This window comes from Falco punctatus (genome assembly GCF_963210335.1).
Source record: "Falco punctatus genome assembly, chromosome: 2".
NCBI lineage: Eukaryota > Metazoa > Chordata > Aves > Falconiformes > Falconidae > Falco > Falco punctatus.
Window position 1 is genome coordinate 45,434,972 of NC_137581.1, and position 26,059 is coordinate 45,461,030.

Below are 26,059 nucleotides of genomic sequence, written 5' to 3' on the forward strand. Positions count from 1 at the left end.
GTTCCTACAATTTTGTAAGTATGGAAATTCTCTTTTCGCTATGGCCTTTTTCATAGAAATGGGTAATATTTACTTCCCAGGCATAGCCATATTCTAAACATTGAAATGGTTCTATTTAATTTGTTTATGATATAACTAACTTCAAGATAATTCATTTCACACATTAAACTCTTATTAGTATTGATGATAGTTATGCAGAGAGAAAGAAAACAAAAATAGAGTATTTTTATCACTGTGAGACTGTTGTGCTTTGTGTAAAGCATTCACACTCATGTCATTAATGTGCATAAGCTTTAAATCATTGCAGTAAAAGCACTGTAGGTAATAAAATATGTTCCAGACTTTGGACTGTACCTGCTAGAGATTTACCTCCAGCTCTTCAGTGTAAAGTCTATAAAGTCTTGGGTGTGGTGCTCTTTAATCTTTCTACTCAATCTGTGAAGTTTCTGATCGCTAAGAGAAATGTTTGAGATTGGTTGGGGTTTCTTTCTTCTTCTGTTGAATAACTTACCATTTAATAATTTACGCTTCCTTTAGGTGATTATACTCTTGTTAATGCTTGATTTATCTATTTTGTGAAGATGGTTCTGCTGTAAGAATGAAAAACATCTGGGATTGTACACCTGTAACTACAAGTGTACGGGAGGAGTCTGAACAAATTTTGGGGAAAAAAATTACGTTTAGTGTGTGTTAGTTGTATTGAGAGCAATTTGGCTCTCTCTCATGACACGGATACTAGCCTTGTATTGGAATTTAAGTAGTTACGCTGCAAAAGTGAATTATTTCCTGAAGGAGGTCACAGTAGCTTTCTGCTGAAAGGTGTTGATTTGTTTGAAATCTTCATTTTTGGTCCTATAACAATTAGAAGTATATTTGGAATAACTTTGAGGGGGGTACAAAACCATTATTACTAAAAGCCTTTGCAATACTTTCACAACACTTCTGCTTTGTGTTAAGAGAAGTTTCAAACCTTTCAGGATCCCTGTGGGAATCCATCTAAACCTTAGGCACCTATATTCATTTTAAGCATGCACATCAATCCTTAACATACCAATACTAAATACAGTTTATAAAACAATGCAGTAGAGAGAGGAAAGTAATTTGGATGAGTAGCAGTGAATTATGAAAGATGGTAAAGAGAAAACCTGCATTTTTTAGTGGTGATGTGGCTTTCCCCTCCACCCCCACCCCCACCCCCCCCAACAAAAGTGCTCATCTCTGAGGCTGGAAGTAGAAGGACTTTTAAAAAGAATAAGCTTGTGTTTGTGTTAATATAAATCAGACAGAAACATGTGTGCAAGTTCCGTATCGTATTATTTTTAATTGTATTTTACAGCTAAATTGCTGCAGTTCAGTTAGCTTTTCTGTAGACAGGCAACTCAATAGGAAGAGTTCCTATATTTAAATGCAGGAAGGTGACTTTTTAAAGTATTCCATGGATAGAGGAGTTTATCAGTTAACCATACTCTGTAAATAGAGAAAGTAAAGCTGAACAGTGTATTGACAGTTCTGGATCCTCCATACAAAACCCTGTTTTTGGCCGTTTTTGTTCCTGAGCTGTGATTAATACAATTATTACAGTGCTTTCAGAGAGTTCAATTCTAATTGTTATTACTGCTTAATTGGAGCACACATAGTATCCTTCAAAGTGGAATTAATAGATTTACTACTGTGTTACAGAATATAATTGGTAATGCAATTACAAACTCTTAATATTTTTTTATGAAGTGCACATCAAGCACGTTGGACGGTTGTTTTCGTCTTGTCACTGAAACCAGCTAAAGGAAATAATGTTTTACCAAATGGTTGGAGGCAAGAAGGGGCAGGGGCAGAAATGAAGAGTGCTAGACAGCAACCAAGCTTAGCTTCACAAAGGCATGATGTTGTCATGTTTTTTTTAAAAGATAGAGTTCTGTTGTCTTCAGGAAATAAAAGGAAAAAAACCAACAACAACAAAAGAAAACCCAACTGGAGAACTCTTCTCCAGGCTGGATGATCAAGCTCAAGATCTCCAGCCCTGACCATCCCTGTCATCTCCACTCAAGTTGCTACAGTTTACCAATGTCTTTCCTGTACTGGGGGACACCAAACTGGAAACACCAGCATTATAGACGTGGCATAACAGACTGTGAGGAAAGGGGGGATGATCAGATCCATCAGCCTTCTGGCCACACTCCATTTCATACAGCCCCAGGTGCTGTTGGCTAAAACTGCAGGGGTCTGCTGCTGGCTGACGTTCAGCCCAGCAGGACCCCCAGGCCCAGCTCCCGACACTGCTCTGCCATTGCAGAGGTTACGTCCATCCCAGGGGCCGGACTTGGACTTTGTTCTTGTGGAATGTCACGAGATTCCTGCAGAGCCAGTCCTCCCAGCAGCCCTGCCCTCTGGTGTATCGACTGCACCCTCCCTGCACTCCCATCTGCTCAGGGAGGGAGCGTGGTATCAGAAACTGACTCAGAAAGAAAAATTTGTGAAAGGTGCTGCAGCCAGTTGCTGCGACAAGAGTAAGAAGGTTGACTAATGCAGATGATATTTCCTTTTTCCTTTCCCTTCTAGAGAAAACATCCTGCAAATGTAAACATGTACACACCTTTGAACCCAATATGTACAGATATGCATCAACTGACGTGGATTCCAATGCATTACACAATGAAATATTTAACTGGGGCAGAGAAAGGGAGGCTAAGTTCAAAATACTTCTGCTTTTGCAAAGGCTATTAAATTACAGACAGCCCCTTGTGCCCTGTGAATAAATGCTTAAATATGCTTGTCAGCTTTATGGCATAATAATGTATTCTTTTTAACTTTGTGACCTGATGTTTGTAAGATGCTCTCAGCTGTGATCGTTTTCTGGAGTAAAGGGATGTACTTGGTAAAGCACTAAAAATGCCTCGGTTGACAGAAGGCACAGTATATTTATGTATGGCTTGACTTGAAGATGGGATGTATTTTCATCACAGATCCATGCAGTTATGGAATAACTGTAGAATTCCACAAACTAATCCTAACCTGTCCAAATTTACCAGCATCAACTACTCTAGTAAAGAACTTTCAGTAGTAGTTTGCAGGTTAATTTTTCAGAAACTGTGTTCTTTTTTATGTATAAAATAGAACTTAGGTTACTTAAAGTGAGAACAGAAAAATCAGAACAATTCCAGTTTTGTCTATAAAGTGATGAATTCTGGAACAGCTGATACTGCTTAGGCCTTAGATATAAGTGGTTAGGAGTTTTGTGAGAGTGTTGTGAAGGCATCTATCTATTCAGCGTTCAGTGCCAGTTCAAGAAAAAGAAACAAAACAACAATAACCCCACCAAAAAACCTAACAAAAAACCCCAAACAACCATCCACCTCAAAAAACCACCCAGAAACAAAACTCAAGCATTGTTAAGGAGTATTAGGAATGGAAAAAACAATGGCAGATCACTGTGCTGCTGTGGGTAGTCTGGAGTTTGCTGGTGTTATGAGCACCATCTGAAGATTTGGACTTTGATCGTTTTCCCTTTCCTCACTCTCTCACAGCACCTCCCCAGATTCCCCTCACATGAAATCTGTGGAACTGGAATATCTTCAGCCTCATGGCATTTCTTTGACCAAAAGTAGGAATAGTTTCTGCTGTAGGTTTAGTTAAACACACTAGGAGTCCTAGGCCCGAAGGAGAGACGATGGATGGAGAGGTTGACAAAGTAGCAAGCTTAAAACAAACAAAAATACCTAGCAGATGGCACGGTCCAAGCACTTCAGCTAGACCTGTATCTGATGTTACACAAATAATCAGTGAACCAAACAAAGGGGCAGAAGGCTTCCCTGTCAACAGATGCTGTGGATGATAAAAATTTACTTGGTTTCAAGGGGTAGTGGAGAAGTTCACAGAAGGGAAATCTCTTAAAAGTTACTTAATACGGGGAAACGACATCTAGCTTGGGAAATCCACAAGGGAGAAGCATCTTGCCTGCTGTTTTTACTCTTCCTTAGATGACCACTTGGGATTGTGTAAGAGGATGGGATCCTCGGCTAGACAGTTTTTATTTGGCCCCATGTGGGTGTTCCTGTGTGTGGTTTTGAAAAGGTCACATACCGTGAAAGCTGCTTTTAACTTCTGTAGATGTATGATAACTTCTTCCAAGAAGCAAAACTAAGGAAAAAAATCAGACACAGATTTTATGGAAGCAATTAATTTGATTTGCTAAATCAGTTGAGGGTTCTACCACTGTTAAGCTTTAACAGGTATGGAATATTGTGTTCAGAGGTATTTGAAAACGTGAATAAAGTCATGGTAGGACTCTTAATCTAGACCAGTATCTGACTACTTCTATGTCTGATCAGGTTGTGCAGTCACGGGGAAAAATGTTATTATGACTTCTTAAGAATTTAACATTTGATGGTTTTTCATCAAGGCATTTGAAATTTTAGTAAAAGCTTCATAAGAATAATAAATGAGAATGGCTGAAATTCTCTTGTAAATACATGTGCCAGCTTGTTTCATATACTATATTCAGCTTCATTACTTAAAACCTACTTTTGCTCTAAAAAGATCACTTAATTTGAGAGGGTTTTGTTACTGATTTTGGCATGGGTAATGTAACTGCAAGATCACACATCAGATGGTTATGCAGAAGGCACGCCCACCCAGACTGAATAAGCGCAGAATGAGATGCATCGGTAATGATACTCCTCTGCTATGCTCATCCTGCAAACCACTCTTTTTCTGTGCAGAACATTTTATTCTTTGAAATCTGAGCTCCTCTCTTATATTGAATATTGACTGTTATTGAGAAATCATACAAAAGTCACGTAGCACTGGTGATTTATTAGTATTTGCCATTTCATTGCCATGTTCTTCCTTCAAGAGGAAAAAAATTATCTTGCAAAAGGATACTTCTGTTCTTATTAACAACATTTTGTCTTTTTGAAGCATTTTCCTCTTTGAGCTGTGACCAGATTTTTTAGTTTAAATCAGTCTTCTCTATAACTGTTTGCATAATTTATGACTGTGTTATTAAAAAACCTGTACAGAACTCTCCAGTTGTCCAGGTGGTGTAGTCAGTCTAGGGTGGTGGTCATCACCAAAATGATGTGAGTGCATTTGTAAATAATTTCTTATTTTTGGTTCAGTATTCTTTTTCATTGATCAGGTAAGAATTTAAATCTACAAATCCATGGACTGATGGCACCAAACAACGCAAGTCTGTGTATCTGAGCTTTGCTTGCTTGGGTGCCACGTGAGCGATGAGTGCACAGTACCTGCTCTCGGCTGCGCGCCGGGCTGGCAGCGCAGCAGGACCTGCTGGCCCATTCCAGTGGTGCTGGCAAGCCAGGCAGAGGGGTGTGCTGGTTCAGACTCTCAGAATAAAACAAAGCAGGTACTCCGTGCTTATGCTGTGTTAGGTGTTTGCCAAAGCTGCTTAATAAACTGTCTTTCTTTAATGGGCAGCATGGGTTTTATCAGGAGAAAAGCTGAGATGAAAAAGTTCCTGGTTTTCTCAGCTAGTGTATTTACACGCTGGGGCACTGCAGGGAAAGGGCAGGGAAGTGGGGGGAAAGCTGGGCAAAGGTGCACCCTCAGTAAGTTTGCAGATGACACTATGTTGGGGGGAGTGTTGATCTGCTTTAGGGCAGGAAGGCTCTGCAGAGGGATTGGAGCGATGGGCCCAGGCCAGTTGTATGAGGGTCAACAAGAAGTGCCAGGTCCTGCACTTGGGTCACAACCCCAAGCAATGCTACAGGCTTGGGGGAGAGTGGCTGGGAAGCTGCCTGGTGGGAAAGGACCTGGGGGTGCTGGTTGACAGCTGGCTGAACATGAGCCAGCAGTGTGCCCAGGTGGCCAAGAAGGCCAACAGCATCCTGGCTTGTGTCAGAAACAGTGTGGCCAGCAGGACTGGTGAAGTGATCGTCCTCCTGCACTGGGCACTGGTGAGGCCGCACCTCAAACACAGTTCTGGAGTCCTCACTACAAGACAGACACTGAGGTGCTGGAGTGTGTCCAGAGAAGGGCAATGAAGCTGGTGAAGGGTCTGGAGCACAAGTCTTAATGAGGAGCAGCTGAGTAAACTGGGTTAGTTTAGCCTGGAGAAAAAGAAGCTGAGGGGAGACCTTATCACTCTCTACAACTACCTGAAAGGAGGTGGTAACAAGTTGGGTGTTGGTCTCTTTTCCCAATTAACAAGCGACAGGACAAAAGGAAATGGCTTCAGGTTACACCAGGGGAGGTTTAGGTTGGATATTAGGAAAAAATTCTTCACTGAAAGGGTGGTCAGGCATTGGAACAGGCTGCCCAGGGAGTAGTTGCTGTCCCTGCAGGTATTTAAAAACTTGTATATGTGGTGTTCAGGGACATGGTTTAGTGGTGGGCTTGGTGCTAAGTTAGTGGTTGGACTCAATGATCTTAAAGGTGTTTTCCAACCTAAATGATTCTGTGTTTCTGTGAAAGCTGCTGTGTTAGCTTAATTCTGGTTCAGGAGAGGTGGGGAAGCAGTGAACACTGGTAATTTCTTCTTGTCTCCTGTTGCTGAGGAATGTGTTTGTGTGGTTTCTATCATACACAAATGATGTATAGCTGTCTAATTCGTCAGAGGAAAGAGAGAAGGTCACTTTTATCTTCCAGTGAAGGAAAGTTCTTGATGAACATATACCAAAGGCATGCGTACCTAACTCATGGAAGGAGCTTTTGTTTGCAGAATTTTTGTCAGGAAAGCAAGTATGTTCAAGCTCCTAGAAACTGTTTGGTCAAGCTTAATTGCATGTAGGTTTTGGCATACAATGTTTAATGGAATAAGTTCCTGGGTTTTGTGTATCTGTAGTTGCAGGAGAGACCGGGCTCCTTATAAGTTGAAATAAAGAGCAGTGAAAACAGTAGAAGAAAACTACTAAACAGTGGTTTTTTTCTACCTTCACCCATGAGACAGTACTCCAGCTAATTACTTCATATTACTTCAGCTCTTAGTACTGTGACTTCTTTGTCAATGCTGCATGTTTATTTATGAAGGCTCCTTTCAGTTTCAAAATAAGTGTGTTAAGATTAATCTTCACCTGTAATATGTTCTAGAATCTGCTTCTACTGTAAATGAAAAGGGTGTAGCATCTTCTGAGTTTCTTTCTAGTTCCTTGGCCGTAGGTGGTCTGCATGCGACCGCTGCCATTGTTTGGAATAGCCTTCTGAGAACTCTCCAACTAATTTGGGATACCCGGTGAAGATGCTTTCTCACTGTTCTCATTCTCCGCTGCTCAGATGTCTCTGCCAGGCAACTCACAAAACAAACAGCAACACTGCATCCACCTCAAAGAGTGCACGCTTTGAAGTAGAGGGCAGGTGACGGTTATAAAAGCTTAACCTTTAATGGTATTACAAAAGGTAGCTGCAGAGGTTTCCATGCATTTGCTTATTAAAGTGAGTAATGCCCTGATCCTTAAATACAAAAAAATAATTACTGGGTAATTATTAGAAAAAATTACCTTGTCCTTTCCTTGGTCATGGAGGATATAGCAGAAATTAGTTTACAGCTTGTATTTGAAAACCTCTGGTTCCTCAAGTGATGGACAACGTAGCAAGACACAGGGATGGAGACAAGAGTATAAGACAAACTGGGTATGGAAGGTCAACTTAAAAGACTTGTAGAAGAGAGTGGGCAGAAAAAGCTTGGTCATTAAACAAAGCAAATTGCAGTCTATTCTTTGTACCTGCAATAAAATTAATGATTATTTAAGAGAGTAAATACTGTGATATCGTGTTCATTGGATAATTATACATTTGATTTTTTTTATAGAGAATTGTTTTTTGATTTGACTAAAGCACTTGTACCTCTGGTGGTTCTCCCTTGGCCAGTCTTCAACAAGTGAAAGCACTTGGGCAAGGCTTGGTTGTACCCATGAAATACAGGATCCTCTATGCAATCCAAAATCAGCAAAAATAAAAGCCTTTCTGAAGAAAGCAGAATTTCAAATTGGTTTTTATTTCTGTAAGTTGCTTTGGAATCATGTGCATGTTAGTGAACATATTTTTGAGGGGAACTGGTATGACACTCAAAATGAGCGTACTTGAGATTTTGCACATTGTAAATCAGCACCGAATGAATTTAAATGTGCATTTATGTATTTTAAAAGGCCTGTTTACTTCACATCCAGTCTGCTGATTTCTGTGCTATCAGCATTCATCAATGCTAAAATTTCAATGTCGCCACTTAAAAAGAGAAGTGATTTGGGAGTGCTTCTGACAGGAGTTTGTTTCTTCTCTTTGCAAAGAATGATACCTCTGTGCTTTTAATTTATTGTTCTTTTCCTCATGGCTTTCCTTTTTGAAGCATTGCCTGTTTTTTGTTGGTAACTTCATTATACAAAAATACTTCAAATATTGTCACCTATATACCTGTCTTTTGTCTACTGGGGTTTTTCCTTTGGGAGCTTAAGTAATAACTATGTTACTTTTAATAATAGTTCAAATAATTGCATACTTGACAATCTGTCCAGAGTTCATACAACAGTTCTGGACTTCATTCCCTAGGAAAAGCTTCCACAGATTCTTGTCTACCTGAAAAAAATTTTGCAGTGCATACTTTTACGTGGACTCAATGTGCTGTTTTCTAAGGGAAGAGCTTTAAATGCAGTGTGGCAGAAGACTTCAGATTCATCTTCTTTCTATTTGAGCAATAAACACCCAACTATTGCAGTGATTCTGAATTAGTGTCTTCCAATAAATTAGCATCAAACAGATGGCTGATTTGTTATATCATGAGCTGGTTTTGATAGTACTGATTTATTTTATTAAAGATGAGGCTTGCATAACTTACAATGCAGTATAAGCTATTTTTGAGTATCTTAGAAAACTTGTGCACTGTACTAATCTGCCATGAACGTATTTCCTCGATGATGAAGACTGTCACATGTCTTCGTACCTTCACTTGCTTAAAAAAAATACACAACAGTGATTTTTATTAAATATATGTTTAAAATGTATACTCTAGCAGGTTAATTGGGCCACTAACAGCATCTATACTGAAATGTAGAGAGGATAATATGTTAAGAGCACTCCAACTTTTTCATGGCCTTCTCCACCTATCTAATGCTACACAGCAAGAAAGTGAAAGTATATTGCAAAAAACTTCCAGTGTTCTGTGGATAATGCAGTCAACGGTTTTCCGTCTGGCAACCAAACATGATGATAACGCTCAAGGTTATCTCCCATACATGCTATCTGTGGGTCAAAGGGTGAAGGTATTTCCATCCTGTTCTTTTCTCCTGTACTTTATGGTGCTTGCTATAGGTGCAGTCGAGTTTTGTGCGTTTTGACAGTCTGTTCCTGAATGATGTATCTTCCTCTCATTGGGGGATGCAACTGGTTATTCCTCCATTGCAGTGTGTTAAGTTCTTCTTGTAGCTTTGTTAGCCTGGAGGTGAAAAGGAGGAGGGGAGACCTTGGCAGTTATTCTTAGTCACAGTGTTGCAGCGTGCACCTTGGTGATGAGACCTCTGAGATGGTTTCCTGTGTGATTCTTCCCTGACTGTCATTTGTTTCAGGTAGGCTACACTAGAATTAAGTGTAATCAAGAGGAGAAACATCAGATTAGTTTTATTGAACTGCCTTTGCATTTCTCATCCTGTTTGGATTATCATTCGTAATTGGGGGATGATAAGGTCTTGGTTTTCATTGAATTGTAAAACAGTGAATATAGTGACAGCACTGGTTTTGTTGGAATTTCTCAGTTAAATAGGGATAAAAGCTTGAGATCTAAAGGTCTGCTTCTGTAGGCATTTCAAAGGTAGGAGGTCAGCATTTAGCAGTTGTTAATGCAGCATGCATACTGCCCCTTATGATGAAGCTGAGCCTTGTAGCAAACTTGTGCCATCAACATACTTGGCAATTTAACTTGATTTAATCTTTGCAATGATTAAATACAATAATGATTGCCATTCACAGGATTTTTCAAGAGACTCTTAGTCTTCAGAAGCTGTGGGTTCTTAGATAAGGGTCTTAAGGTTCCTGTTAACCTGACCTGGGTCAAAAAGACTGCCTCATCTTTGTGTAGAAATGATGAGGATTGTTGGGGAAAAGTTTTGTGGAATAGCCTCTTCCAGAGCCCAAGGGTTACTTTTCTGTTATCCTGGCTCTGAAGCTTGATTGACTTCTGGGAAGTATAGCTTACAGTCACCCTGTGCGTTTTAAGGAGGCTGCTTCTGCAGTGTTTCATCTGGCTAGACAGTTGGTGAAATTCTGCAGATGACTAACTGTAGTTTCCAAGAGTTGGTGTATGTAGTATCTCCTTTCTCATGAGAAGGAAGAGTCCTGATTTAGCATTTACTCATGCACTCATTAAAGATGTTGGGAATATTGCCATGGCCTCACTTGGAGCAGAATCGGAGTGTTTTGTTCCACTCCACTCCCTCCCTACCACCAGACTTAGTTGTAATAGCTTGCTGGAGCATTTTGGTGGTGTCTTAATTGGTGTATTAAGCTTTTTTTCCCCCCTTCAGTCATCAGTTTTGTGGTACAAATTACATACTTCATGAGTACCACTGAAAGAGAGGTGTGAGATCATCTATAGTCTCCTGGCTGGGATTGTTTTCCCATATCATTAATTTTGTTCAAGTTTTTATTCTCAGACTCCTCTAACTTTACAACAGAAACTCTCAAGTGACTAATAGCGCATTTCGTTTCAGTAGGTTGGGATGCTAAGAACTGATGTACATTCTCCAACTTCAGAGTTACATGGTCAAACTAGCTTAACTGCCCATCCCCCCTCCTTTTTGCCTCCCACACAGGCTTTCTAACATTCTGGCATAGCAAGTATTTGGACTTTTACCCATTCTCTCACTTTGCAGTAAAGAAGCATTCATTTTTCCAGCATTAAAAACTTGGCCAGAAAACCTGGCCCAAAAAGTTTAATGTTTTGAGCAAATGTTTAAAAATACCCTCTGACTTGGCCGCTGTAGGTAGCCTTGAAGCACGGTTGTCTACTGGGTTGTACAAATTACTTTTCCCCCAAAAAAGCTAATAAAAAAGCTACTACTTAGTAATATTGATAGCAACAAATTGAATTTTGCAATCTCAGATGTTACAGAAATAAATCTGAAGCCATAAGGAACCTGAGTAAGAATAGTTACATCTTTAAGGAGCTCCCTTACGTATGAATGTTGCAGGAGCTGAGGATGGAAGGTGAGAATTGTAGCAAATATGGAAAATAAATATCTGCTTATCTTCGATCTTGTCTGTCCCCCAAAACAAAAGGGCACATTCTGACTAAGACTAGTACACTTTGTGTATTTTACTTGATTTTTCTGTCTTGTTCTGAAATTGTGTTGCTATTTCACACCATGTTTTCTGGGAGAGCTGGTTCAAGGGAATACATCCTCTTTCAGTATTCCCTTCTGATAAGGGTGAATAGGTTAACATTTGTTTCTGCATTAAATGAAGTGCACTTCCCTGGCTCTATATACATCTTCAGAAATGAAGGCAGATCAAGAAAACAAAGGAAATAATTGCATTGTGTACCTCACTTTTGGGCATATATGCCTCTAACTAAGTTAACGGAGAACTGACTTCAATAGAAGGAGGGCAGGTTCAGTCTGTTCTATACTTTTGTGCTCGGTGTGATGAGTGATGATGTTGTGCTCTTTGTTGCCAGGGTAACACAAAGAAACACAGAGAAAATATGGCAAAATTTCAAAAAGGAAGCATTATAATTTCTTCAGTGCTTCTTATTTACTTGTGAAATATTTTGCCAAAATATTACTGAGAAAACCCAGTAGTCCTTTAAAGTTTTTATTCTGAATGTAGGGACTAAACTAAATTATGCAGTCATGCAGCAGTGATTTATTTCTACTTAAAGACAAATTCCAGTATCACTTCAACTTTTTTCCAAAATCTTTATTATGGAATAAACTGCGCTTACCTTGTACCTCCATTTTGTCCATTTCTATAAATAAACCTAAATTCTTTCCAGAATCCTAGCTCTGTGACACTTTCCCAAAAGCTGTGCTTTTAGTAATCCCTATTTTAAATTCTAAAGTATTTGTTCGTTAATAATATGACAAACGTTGAAAATAAAAAGAGGGGCTGGCGTAGGCACTGCACCAGTTGTCTGTTCTCCTGTACTGTGGTTTAGCCAGCACTGTGCTGGAGTTGCTCTAGGGGCAAAAATGAGCCATCGGGAATCTGCGAGGTGACTCCCAGGTGCTGCATATCCCACGTACCCCAAAAATGGAGGGGGTCTGTCTCCTCTCTGGAGAATATATCCATCCTCATGCGTATACCCGATGGTTTTGGGTCTTGGCTCCCCTGAAGAGATGGTGACGGGAGTGGACTGGAGTCTGGATTACTTCCCACTCACTGGCCATGGATAGGGCATCTGTAGTTTCAGCTGTGAGTCACCTCTGCATTGACTTGTTTTCTGTGTATGCGTTACAACAGCAACCGAGCTGATACCTTCTTGGACTGGTGAAACTTGATCTGAGCACAGGCGTGAACACAGGAATACCCGGTATAATTTACTGTCAATCATCTTTTTTTCTTTACCAGCGGATATCTTCATTGCCAAATATCTGGTATAAATTATACAGTATAGACTTGAGTTTTGTTTTTTATCTTTTTTTGCACACCCCAAGAAATTAAATAAACCTTCCTATTGAGTGTTACGAGCTGTGGTAAACTGATTGGCTTACATACGTAAGGCACTTGTACATCACCACCTGTTTGCTTGACACAAAAATAACAAAGGATTAAATTTACCACAGTTTTCCCTGGGCATGGACCAAGAGAGGAGATTGAATGCAGGAGGTTGTTTGAGTTTGGGGGTTTTTTTTCCCTCCTCTCTGGTTATAGAGGTTATAAAAATCTGTGTCTCTGAGCAAGCGAAGTTGTATAACTTGCCAAATCCTAGCTCTTCCCAAGGGACCACCTCTTAGTGCTTTATCCAAATTGAACAATTGTATTAATCCTGGGGGTCAAGGGTAAGAGAGTGCACTCAGGCAGTTGCTATGGAGTAGTTGGTAGATGGAAATTTTTTTGCCCTAAGTTACCTTGCAGTAACTTGTTTATCTGTACCCAGAATTGGTGCAGAGGTGTCTAAGCGATGCTTAGAGGGAATAAATGAGTCTGTATTGAGGGCTATTCTACAAAATTACCTCTGATATTGGCCTTTGGGAAGAGGAGATGTTGAAATACTTCAGTTAAGTGGAAGAGGAGTGGGAGTAAAAAAGGACACAGATTCTGGAAACACTTGATTTAATAATGGCAAAGAGGCATCAGGCAATAGAGAAGGTGAATTTTGGTATTGAAAAAATGGGAACTGTGAGTTGCCATGGTTGCTGCAGCTTAGCTAAAGCAAATAACATACTTCATACAGAATATTTTCTTTTGTAAAATGCTGTTGAACTATTTCTGTGCTAGTGAACAGCAGCAACTTCATGTGGTTTTGTGTGTATTTCTAAAAACTGACAGGGTTGCACTTAATTGCTGATTTTGATAACTTATTTTTCAGAGTGACTGCACAGATATACCAGCTATTCCTTTTGGAAAGAATGCTAGCACAATCGCGTGTTCCCCATATGGATTTCTCTTCAAATTAATCAATGAAATTTACATGATATGGTCTAGGTTGTTTTTTTTTTTGTTGTTTTTTTTTTTTTTGGGGGGGGTGTGGGGGTGAAGGTAGAGGATGTTAAGAAAAATTTCTTCATCCAAAGAGTTGTCAAGCATTGCTACAGGCTGCCCAAGGAGGTAGTTGAGGCACTACTCCTGGATGTATTTAAAATATGTGTAGATGTGGCACTTAGGGACATGGTTTAGTGGTGGACTTGGTAATCTTGGGTTTGCAGTTGGACTCAATGATCGTAAAGGTCTTTTCCAACCTACACAGTTCCATGATTCTGTGATCCTCAAAACTAAATGCAAGAGAAGTTAATGTAAGTAATGATCTCGATGATCAACAGAATGAGCTCAAGTCTGTTAGTTCTTTGGAGAGGAAGTGTAAAATCTGAAAATTTTGAAAAGGTACAAGGAGAGAAAAAAGGTAGATGTTGTAACATTTATTATAATCTTGGGGGGTCAACTGAATTGTACAGATTTAAAAAAAAAAAAAAAAAAGCAACAGGGCAATAGAAGGAGGAGAGAGTCAGCAAATTAATATGTCCAAGTTCTAAAGACTGATACTCCGGAAGTTACACAAATCTATAGGGTGTGTAAGTAATGATATGATGGCTTTCAAGCTATTTAAATTGCTTTGTATTTTGAAGTGTTTTGATATTTTTTTTCTTGAAAAGCAATTAATTTCACCTCTGAAATTTGAACACCCTCTTGAATCTGAACAAGCTGTTTGATTTCCTTTGAGAACTCATAACACTCCATGTGAGCTTGGAGTCAACTCCACAACTTCTAATTCTTTCTGCGGAGTCCATCATTTCTCATAAAAGTCAATGGATGGTCTCATGCTGCTTGGTCAAAGTATATGACACACAATTGGCAGCTTTCAGAAATAAAATACCCACTATTTACTTTTACATAGGTATCAGTCTAGGCCTGGAATTTAAAGTAACAAATACAGACCAGAGAAGAATTCTAGATTAGGCCTGGAAAAACCAACCAACCACCCAAAACAAAAGAAATACCTAGTTTAATTACCTGTAATCAGTGAAGCTGCTGACTTCTAGGTGTTTTTAGGAATAGAGTGAGGAAAAAAAACACCAAAAGGGACCAGTCAACAAAGCTACGCTAATTATAAATATTTTAATAGTCTTTAATATGGTTTAATATTTGAGCAGGAAGCTGCGGGTTCCTATCAGTCTCCTCTTTCTCTGCAAGTTGTTGCTGCAGCAATGGTCCATCTCTCTTCCCTTGCCCACCCCTGAGATGAGAGCCAAAGAGTGCTCAGGTTATCTGACAGGCTCTTCTGCACAGGCGTATTCTTCTGGGATGGTTTTGTGGGTTTTATTTTTATTTTTTATTTGACAGGTATGCCTTCTGCCCCACACAATCCTGAATATTAGTTTTCCCTTTGGGAGAACCTGTAGATTAGACTGAAGTATGAGGAAGCTGGCAGAGATGGCCAACCCAGGGAGAGGTCGGAAAAGAGCTTGAGGAAATGGATAATGTTAGTGTCCGGTGACTCGTTGGGGCTGATGCACGTGTCTAGAAGTGCCTGTTTTTGTTTTGATAAGGAATTTAAGAATAGCATGGAAGCATAATGGGTTGAGATCAGCAAGGAAGCACCATGCTCAAGAGGCAGTGTGAGAGTTCAGGCTGTGATGGACAGGGGCACATTCCCATGGAGGGTGTTGGCTGGTTGTGTTCCCACTCCACCTTTCCCCTCTTGGGCATCCCTTCTCCACTCCTCAGCCCTTCATTAGCAGGGGAGGGTGTGGGGTGGGGACAGGCTGCTTGGTCATCAGGGCCCACAGAGCCCCTTGTCAGCCAGTGGTTTTGTAGGGGCATGGAGAAATGCTTTTACCATCATTTTATACCGGACTCTGTGAGCTATTACAATGTAAGTGGCACTGGGTCCAGTGGATGTGTTGCTATGGTAAATACCTGGGCTTTTTATAGTCAAATAGAAAGGTGTGTATCCAAAAACTGTACTCAAATGCCGCAGCCGAAACTAGACTGTTTTACTTCCAGCAATCACGGCAGTGAGCTGTGGCTCTCGGGGTTGAGTATCATTTAGCTCAGAATCCAAGTGCTGGAGGAATGTCCTCATGTTTCAGTACCCATGCAGCAGCCCCATCTTTCACCGGAGCCTTTCTATTCTCAGCAACACGTGGGAATTCAGTGAAATCCGATAACTGCAATATTAATAGCAGTTGAGTAGGTGGCCAAAGAGGTTGAAATTTAGCACAAGCCCGCTGCTAGTTGGACAGCCAGCATTCGTCTCCTGTGCTGCATACCTCAGCAGGGGTGGAGAATCCTTCAAACCCTCCGACGTCCTCTGCAGAAGCGTAAGTAAAGCTGCTTGGTGTCGGGCTAGAGCGCCTGGAGCTCGGCAGGGTGCTCGGGAGCAGGCTTGTTCTGCAACCTGCTGATCTGCTCAGGCTCCCAGGCCAGGGCATGGCTTTTCCAAGTCCTTCAAAGGACATCTAGGTGGTGGAGCTACTGCCTTGGTGGAAGGAACCTCAAAGGAAGAGCACCGTTACTTTTTTTTTAAAGTAGAAATCTGTTCAAGTCCTGTGTTCATGGCATCTGTGGTACAGAGGAAAGGATGGAAAACAGATAGCTTTGGCAGCTGTTGGGGTTTCTGGAGTATTCATCACCAAGGGAAGGGTTTGGCTCTGGGCAGGGTGCATTTGTCACTGGCACATTCCTTTCTATCAGTGGGAGTGTCTGTCCCTTCTTTCTCCCTGTAAATGGGTTTGGATTTGTCTTATCTCTTTGGGCATGACTGCATGGCCTCTTCGCAGTAGATAACCCTCATTTAGGGGAGGGGAATACTCTGATCTAGCAGGTTTTGTTTTTTTTTTTTTTTTAATATATTGTAGATTGATATCTATATTTTAAATATGTTTCCGTATGAGAAATAGACCCTCAGAAAGCCACATCTGAACATGATGCTGTAAAATATTCTTCCAGAATTTTGCTCAGACTTCTATTATCTTGGATATGGTGTTGAGCTCCACGTTGATGTTCTCTCTGGAAAATAATAAGTGAAGTGCCAAAACAGATTTGACATTATGAGTTGCTAGTTGCTGGAATTTAATACGTGCTAGGATATGGGGGAACTGAACCATATAATGTGTTAAGAAAACAAAATCCAAAGTATTGTGTTTATTTGTTTAAATGTTTTGAAAGAAGTCAAACCTAAACATAGCAACTTAAAATGCACTGCTCTTGTAAGAAGGCACAAGGAGGGGTGTCTGTGTAAGCGTCAGCATTGCTAGTGGATATATTTTATAATTGGTTGAAGTTTAGTTCATGATTTCTTAAGGTACTGTGGTCTGCTAGCTACTGTAAGATTTGCAAATGTCTTGTACAATTATATTTTTTTTTAATTTTTAAAATATCTTAAAGTGCATTAAAGTAATCCTAGCAAGCTGTTCTCAATTTGTGAAGCTAAGCATCGGCAGATGAATGGGAAGCACAGAGTGCCTTTGGCTGGGGTTTTGTCACATGGGGACTCTCTTGGTAGTAGCATGTGGAGCAGGGTCCTCCTCCCCTGAGCCCCCTGCCCTGTTCCTCTGCGGCAACATGTTACCTCCACCCTGGTGCTGATGCAGTTGCTTGTACGAGTGTGCTCTAGAACAGATGAGCAAGTTAATTTGGAGTTTGAAAATGTGTATTAGGAAAAACCCACACAAAGAAATGGGCACAGCCCTCTAGTCCTGATGGGCAGTGTAGAACCGCAGTGTGATTCAGTCGTGTTGGCATAACCACGGGGGCAGCAAACAGGAGCAGCTGGAAGGGAAAGAGAGACCAGGAAATCCTTGAGCTAGAGCTGCTGCCAAAGCCTTTGTATTGCAGGCTAGGGCCTTGGTGACTAATTCTGCTATTTAACCTTGAGCAAAAAGCAGAGCTGAGAGTAAATTCCTTGAGCTGCAGCTCAGCCTACTGATCTGCCCTGTCACTTTGCTTTATTCTTGTAGAGTGGTCCTTGTTACAGAAACATCACTTGGCTGGGCATAAGTGATGTTTGTGAATATGCATTGTGGATCAGATATAACGGAAGTATTTGGTCTTTGAAGCCTATCACCTACTAACAAGTGAGCCCTGCTTCTGTCCCATTTCTTTTTTTCTGTTTGCAAAAAGATTGACGTAGATAATAGGATTTACATAGAAAGTATTATTTCTCCACAGGTTGTTATTTCACACCTTTTTGCATCAGTGTTCAATGGGGATTTGTGCAGTGGTGCTTCACAATTATAATATCCCCGACATGTTGTTATCTCATGGCCTTTAGACTTTCATGCTGTGTTTGATAGATTTTTTTTTTTTCCCAGCATGGCTAATCTTGAAGTTGTACATAAACTTGTATTGAAACCACTGCCAACAATTAAGGTTCACGCTTTGTGAATTGAAGTTGTACAATTTGGAGACCTCTTTGTTAGCTGGGGTTTGGCGTTGGGGTTAGGTTAGGTAATGCAAAGGATCAGCGTTGCTTTTCTTCTAAGCTTCAGAATGAATGCTAAAATGCTGAGACTAGCAGGAGCAGATGAAGTATTTGTAAGAAAATTCTTTCTGTGAGATCTTAACTACTCTCCTTAGCAGCTTCCTTTCTTTAGTTCAGACATCTTTGGCAAAGTTACATTGATAGTGAAAGGAGATAAAAACCTCTGGGAAGAGAAGATAATGTTTGAAATGACATAAAGTGATTTAATAAGTGGTGCATCATCATTTGGAGAGGAACCCGCTTCTTCCAGCAGATTGTTTTTGGGATGCAGCCTTGGCTGTGCCCTCCTGAGCAAAGCAGCAGCCTGCTTATAACTTTCAGCATAAGGCATTCATTTATTCAAGTCAGAAATTAGGTTACACAGTAATATTTTCATAAAGAATACAGTCTGCACCAACTGGGTTCTATGACACTTTTGGATGAAAACATCAAAAAGCAGGCATCCTTCACAGCTGCCCAGCGTAGGATTGGCATTTGTTTGCATTGGTGAAGATACTTCAGCAACTGGGTTACTCCTTCATTTCCTGTAACGGTTTTTGTAGGACAGGTGTTTCTACAAGTGTGTGCACTTCAATGTTATAGACTTACATTCAAAACAAGGTGGTTCTCCAGGAGTGTTTAAAAAGCTTAAACGCTACATTGCTGTAGTTATTGCACTCCACCCTCTGATTTCTTCCAATACAGTGTGAGAAACGAAGTGTTTCAGCCCTGTGTTTTTAGAGCCACAGCTGTGAAGGGTAGCAGAGGTGGGAGCAGGAGCTCGCTGTTGGGTGGCAGCACGTTGTCAGAGGAGGCAGGGTCATGTCCTCTCACAGCAGCAAAGAGCTGGCTGTGCTTGAGGCTGGTGCCTATGTCTTGTCCCCTGCTATGAACTGCAGTTGTTCAGAGTTATACACAAGACCTCAGTTGAATTCTTTTAATAGTACTGCATAGTATTTACATTCTGATAAAAACTTCATGGAGAACTTCTATTTAATGTAATTAGTTCATTTTGTATTTTCATTTACTGCAGTTGAGTTAAAATCTTTTTTTGTTTTCATGCTCACAGAAAAGTCATTCCTCTTAGAAGCTCTTCAGCTTGTATCACATTTCTATCCAATAGATATTTGCCCAGCTATTTTAAATGTGATGTACTGGAGGGAACTGGGCAATGGCTTGTTCACATAAGCTCAGATGTGCATCATGAGCTTGGCCAGGTTGTACATGTAAAAGGCTCTTTATTACTTGGAGAATGTTGTTAGCAAGTGGACCCAAACTGCATCTTCTGCAAGTTGCGTGCCTCAGAGGAGAAGTAGCTGTGAAGTTCGTAGGTGACAAATGACTTCTAAGGTCTTCCAGTAAGATAACAGCGTTGCTTCTTTATTTAGGATTTTGTGTGTGTGTGTGTGTGCGTGCATGCTTGTGTGTGTGTGTGTGTCTGATACATGAGGAACTGATTGTTATAGATTATCAGGGGTTTTCTTGTTTTGGTTTTTCTTCTGCTCAGACTATGTCTATCATGGCAAGCTGCTGAAAAGGTTTAGTGACCAATAGGTGTAGTTTAAAGAAGTAGAGTAGTAAATACCAAGTGAAGAAACTTTGCTCATGAGGTGTAAAGCAACTTACCTGTCTGCTTCTGTTAGCTGAGCAAACATGTGAATGGAGCACAGTTGATCATTCAAGTGCATGAAATACCTCCCTGCCTGCATTTTGGGTCTCAACTGTGCTCGTTTGTTTACCTGAACGACCTAAGTTTTGTGTTGTTTGTAACACAAGTACACAGGCCTAGTGTGTTTACAGCTATTCCAGTATAGAAAGTTGAAATATAGAGGTAGCTGAATGTTGCTCCTGTTGCAAGTGGTTGACCTAAATGACCCCAGAGAACTTCTGGAAAGCAGATGTGGATATCATCATGTCCTGTCATGTAGCTTTGCTCTACATGAAGACTGGAACGTCCTGGATACAGGCTCCAGCTGACTAAGGGCAGAGTTTTTCACTCTTTAGTAGACTGCTGAAGTTTGGAAGCAGACTTTATGGTATCCTTAGCAAGGGCATGCATAGCCTCAGATTTTGTAATTGCAAATAACAGCAGAAATCCTGCTAATGAAAGGCTTTTAGACCTTGAAGTTGAACAATACAAACCTTTAGAATGCTCTCCATTGAGTATAAGAAATTTAATGGTGATACAGAATAATTTTCCATCCTCTGCTTGGGAAACCAGCCTGTCTTTAGTCAGCACATTAGGTGACAGCCATGGTCCTGCAACATTGGCATCGTAAAAGGAATCCATGTACTGAAGAAAAGGAAGAGAAAGTTTTTTTCAGAAATAGTCTCCAGTGGGAAAAGAAAAACGATGTGTGTTTAATATTTTATTTATTTTTTTTAAAAAGTGTAAATAACTCATGTTAAAGGAGAAGGGTACCTCTTTATCTATGAGAAGGAGGTCACTGACTACAAAGCCAGTAGCATCTCTGGCATGGGATATTAAGGAAGCTGCAGGCAAGGACTCCGCAGGTCAGAGCCATCTCAGGACGTTGTGTTCTTGGCAGCCTGATTTCTTTATGGTGTGGGGACAGCCAAGGCATTACAGTCACACCACGTGGGAGTGGGCACTCTTAAACTACGAAGAGAGAGAGATGGTCTGTGTCCCTGACAGTTGTCGTGTTGCATCAAACATTTTATTTCCATGAATAGTGCCAGTTATGCTGTCCAGGCCTTGTCATCATTTTGCTAACTTGTAACTGTCCCCTGAAGTTTATGCTGTGTTTTCTCTGCAACCTTTGACTAGATTTTTCCTAGACGGCCAGAAACAGCTTTTTTGTTTAAACCCCTTCACCATGCTTAATGTGTGCATTGGTGCACTTCTGAGGTGTGCCATAAATTGGCTATATGTGTGTGTGGGAAAAAATCTTACTAGTGTTAGTGATTGCATATTTATTTAATATTTTTGAGAAACACTCATCTTGCATAAAAGTATACCAAACTGCTCCTTCCAGCCCTACAACATCTCTCTCCAGGTGTTTCGGTTTCAGTTGCTCATTTTTTTTTTTTGTTTGAAAAAATCTCACTAGTCTGAATTGTTCTCTGTGTCTGAGGCAAATATTTTAGAAAACATAGTATGATCAGCGAAAATAATAATTGAATCTGCTTTCATATGGAACTGAAGATCTTCCTGGCTAATAGAGGCTGTATTTCACTAAGTCATTAGTTTGTTGTCCACTCTTTATTTTGTTGATAACTAAAAAACTTAGCTAACTAAAAAACCCTAGAGCCCTTCTGAGTACCTGTCAAATCAGAAACTATAGTAGATAAACTAGTTTCTTTCTTTAATAAATGAAATAGTACAGAGTTATGACTATGAATTCAAAGTAAAATGATTTTGATTTCTTTTGGGACAGTCATAGTTGCATATTTTATACTGGTCTCTAATTGGGCTTGAAACCTTATAAATATTGAATAATAATTAAGTTTTAAATCAAGGTATTTTAAAACGTTTTGTTTTGTTTCATTTTTCTCACCCCCTGCCCTGCTTCAGACCAGAGGAGACCAACAGAAGAGTGAAAAATGTAAGACACACCTACTACAATGTTTTCTGAAAGAATTTCACACTAATTCTGACTAAATATTTTTAAAACACTTTTGTTTATGGCACTATCACGTTTACCTTGTTCTTCAGCTGTTCATTTATCTGATAGAAATTAGTGCCGTCTTACAGTGATCTCTATGCAGCTTACCTTCCCAAATAATTGTAATAATTACAAACAGTACTTAAATCTGCTCACTTGAGATACATGCAATGCATTGTAACACTCTAACTGGTTTTAATGGAGATCATAGCTAATACTGTAAACAATTAGTGGAAAACATCTCTAACAGCATGCTGAGATTCTTTTATACTGGTACGTGGTACGAGAGGGAAGTAATGAAGTTTGTATTTCAGGGTGGGTTTTTTATTGTTTTTAGGTTTTGATCACATTATACTGGCTTGGCAGAAAAGCTCAAAGTAACCCGCATTATAATGGTCCGAACCTCAATCTTAAAGCATTTGAGAAGTTATTAGGGCAAGCATTGACTAAGGTAAGGAATCCAATAATCACAAAATTCAGAATCCACCTGCTCTGATTGATGTAGTAGATTGTGAAGAGCCCTGTCTTGGATTCCCTTTGGCTGGGATAAGAGAAATTTAAGACCTTCTGTTGAACCTCCTATTCAAGTTGTTGTATATGTTATTTTTAGGGGTTTGCAATAGTCTTTGTTGAAGTTTGTGCACTCAAAATGCATTTTAAAAATTTTTGAGTGAAAACTCAAGAACAGCATTTGTATCTTAAATTATTGTAAAAGACCTTTCAAAACTTACTGTCACAGGCACTTGAAGAGTCCATCCACCTGAACAGAAGTGGCAGGGATAGTGGGTACGGTGACATTTGGTACGTTGACCGGGGAGAGCCCTTTTCATCTTCAGCTAACCATAAAAGAGACGATTCCTTTGATAGCTTGGACTCTCTTGGTTCAAGATCATCGACAAGCTTTTCATCAGATATAACCTTGAAAGGTGGCAGTGAAGGTATGGTTACCTCTTTTAAATCTTTTGTTGACATATGTCTTATGAGTGTGGAAGAAGACAATGTATGGACCTAGTACTTAGGGTGCCCAGTATTTACATCGACTTGAAAGGCAACTCTAGTTTTGCAACTGCTGCAGTTGCGTTTTGGTTAAGCAAATATTGACCTTTAACGGCTGGCAGGAACAAAGCAATGCTCACATGAATTTTCCTAGGAAGGGTTGCTGGGACTCTTGCTCTCATTGCTGCATTAGGGTGTGTGTATGTGCAGGGTATTTTACCATAGTTCAGCAAGAGTAAATGCTGGAATTCAGATCACCTGATGGGATCACCTAAAATTCAGCAGTTGCAAAAGTCCCTTGCCGTGTTCCTCATGTGGATATGTCAAACCTTTATGTCTTCACTCCTTTTGTGAATATGCACTGTTCAGGAGGGGTTTTCCTGCCTAGGTTAAGAACTGAACAGTAGTTACTACTTCTGATAGTTTGTCATGGAAAGAAAGGTAATGGGAAGAAAGTTTGTGAGATTGGATCCCTACAGCTGTACTCTTAACCTTTTTTCCTCCCAGTTTTAAAATTCAATACCAACTTGTAGTCTAAAAAAATAGCGAGCTTTTAGATTTTGTTCCATGTGAATAACATAAAATCATTGGGCTGAGGTCACATGGAGCATTTCTGAGCCGGATGAAGCAACGTGTAGCCATGCTGCATATGTGACATACCCGGGGCTTCTACTGGGCATTAGCCTGGTGACATGAGCTTGTTGCTGTATCTACTTGCTGGTAACTTGTCTTCGACAGTAAATTTGAGTGGCAAGTGTATTTTTAATTTAAAACTCCTGTGCTGTTTTATGTCTTCAGCCTAGAGGTTAGTGCTTTGTTTCCTACAGGAGGCTGTGATAGTGAAAGAATGGAACAAATGTAGCAGGGGCATGCAAACCAAATTCAGCCTAATGGACCTTATCGCAGCATTGCCACAAACGTCTAAAAATACCTCTCCTGCTCTCCTGTCAGTAGCTTGGGAGATTTGCAGCCAAAACACCCCAAATAAGGAGTTGAATTGATTTTAGAATGTACTTTTGCAAGTTCTAGCTAGAAGCTTCTGTCTAGAAAATGATGCCTGTGCCTTCCCTTTTCTCCCCTTTCTTCTAAGGTTGCGACAGTGACACAGACTCGGAACTGCCTTTCAAAATGCATGACTCCCATAAAGATGACAGGTCTTACCGTAGGATTCCTGTGATTGAACCGAAGCCCACCGCTGACTTCAATCGCTTCTTACCCAGCAAAAACAAGCAGACAGCGTATGTGCCGGCACCCCTACGGAAGAAGAGGACAGAGAGAAACGAGGACAATAGGAGGAGCTGGGCAAGTCCTGCCTACACAGAGTCAGATGCCACATTTTCAAGGTACTGGTGTACAGCCTTTTAGGACTTCTTAAATAAATTATTTCTTTATTAGTTAAAGAATAGCTGGCGTTGCTGCAGTACAAAGTAAAGCAGTTGAATTCCCTTATTTTAATGGAGGGTGGATGTTTTGGTGTGGTTGTGTGGTTCGTTTTTGTTGTTCTGGTTGTTTTTTACTTTGTTCCACATAACTAGTTTTCTGGTGTTTGAGTAATCTTTTGAGGCTGGCCAGACTCGACATAGAGGGGATTTAAATGATCTCAAATGGAAATTCATAAGAGAGACACCTATGGTTTTAGTTTCTCATTAAAGCCTTCCAAAATATGGTGGTGAATTCTGATTGTCCGGCTTCTTGGTGCATACAGATGAGATTAGTGGGCAGTTCTTGGGTTTCATCATTGCCTTCATGACTTCACTGTCTTCATTCTGTTCCTGTTTTGGTCAACCTCAGTGGACGTGAAAGGAATCCTGTAGCTTCCTGCCAAAATAGCAGAGCAGAGTGTGGTCTCACAAATCCAGCTTCCCTCCAGATGATCTATGAGTGTGACAGTGGCTCTGATTCAGAAGATGAAAGAAGGCTGCCCGACGTGGTTATGGATGACTTGGCAAAACGTAGATTTCTAGTCAGAAAGAGCCCTGTAAGCTCTGCTGCACCTGGACATCATTTCATGTTGCGCAATGACTCTCCTAAATCTTGCTCACAAGAAAATTATCCAGATGGTCCACTAGCTGCAATGTTTGAGCCACTGAGGTCAGAGATACTAATCCAAGATCCAGTAACTATTGTATTACCTAAATTGCAGTCCATAAATAACTCTGTAGTGTAGCCTTGTAATTGGCATTTTAACACAGCTGATAATTGTTATGCTTTTTCTGTCAAACTTCGTATTTTTGTCGGAGGTGATAGGATGCTGATATAACCATTTAACTTTTTTTTTTTTTTTTTAATGTATTTTGTTATTTCTGGTGCTGCAGTGATGGAATTGAGAACTAATTTGCTTCATTCATGAGGCTGAACTCCTGAGCCAAACAGCATGTCTTTTTGCATTCTTTATGTCAAGTTGCTGCTAAAATATTTTAACTGATTGGGTATTTTGAACAGTAACCAGAGGAGGCAGAGGCAGTTGGATACTAAAGAGGAAATCAAACCAAGAGTTAACATTCCTTCAGAATTATCTGGGTATTTTGATGAGGATGAGGAAGAAGAAATAGGCAACCCAAACATTGAAAAAGATGATCTCTATTTTCGCAAGCTAAGTTCTTCAGCGGCAAATACAGTTGTTGCTTTTGACAAATTTCTTCCTAAGTTTTGGACTCCAGAAGAAGAATTGCTATGGAAAAAAATCAGGAAATCCTCTTTCAAACCCTGGTATAAAGAGATTCAAGGGTTCAGGTGCGTTTTCATGCATGCCCCTGTTTCTCTCCTGTGTGCAAAACCTATAAATGAAGTTTAGTGGTATGAATTTTATTTTATTTTATTGAATATTTTCATTCTCTTGCCAGTGTAGCAGCAGGATATGTTTTGTCTCTCTCCTTTTTGGTTTGTTTTGGTTTGTTTTTTTTTTTTTTTTTTTTAAAAAATTGAAATATTATTTTCATTACACTGTTGCACTGTTACCACTGTGCATTTTACTCAATGAGTACACTTCATGGGTTTTTTTCTTTCCCTCTGTTCATTCTTTGTGCTGCGGCACAGTAGAAAGAAATCAGATTCCAAGGATGAGGAATTTGCTTACCAGCAAAGCTCTGTCATTGTTGCTAATCAACCAAGACCAAGTTTTGACTGGAACAGCAGTTGCAGAAGGGATCAGAACTATAAGCCAACTGCTGAATATGTGGGAAGCTCATTGTCACAGATTACAGAAGGAAAAATCTTGGAGGCTTCTGATCAGCCCAGGTTGATACTGCTGCATGAGCTGTACTCTTGCTGCATCAAAAAGAAATGGCTGGATATGCAACAGCTAAATGGAATTAAACCACGTCCTGTGATGTTGCGCTTCTTTGATTATTACTATTTTGGATTTTAGTTTTGCGTGGGT

At 40.1% G+C, this 26,059-nt stretch overlaps 1 protein-coding gene across 6 annotated transcripts in view; it reads left to right on the forward strand.

Moving 5' to 3' along the window:
- Nucleotides 1-26,059, forward strand: part of LMO7 (LIM domain 7) — a 131,115-nt gene that overhangs the window by 64,642 nt on the left and 40,414 nt on the right. For 2 of the 6 annotated variants that reach the window (XM_080374388.1, XM_080374391.1), the window contains 7 exons: nucleotides 21,594-21,624; nucleotides 22,022-22,135; nucleotides 22,424-22,622; nucleotides 23,771-24,023; nucleotides 24,472-24,771; nucleotides 25,123-25,413; nucleotides 25,717-25,917. In XM_080374388.1, the coding sequence (XP_080230514.1) occupies nucleotides 21,594-21,624; nucleotides 22,022-22,135; nucleotides 22,424-22,622; nucleotides 23,771-24,023; nucleotides 24,472-24,771; nucleotides 25,123-25,413; nucleotides 25,717-25,917 (1,389 nt within the window). The remainder of the gene's footprint in view (nucleotides 1-21,593; nucleotides 21,625-22,021; nucleotides 22,136-22,423; nucleotides 22,623-23,770; nucleotides 24,024-24,471; nucleotides 24,772-25,122; nucleotides 25,414-25,716; nucleotides 25,918-26,059) is intronic. The other 4 variants (XM_080374393.1, XM_080374392.1, XM_080374390.1 and 1 more) reach the window with 3 other exon arrangements.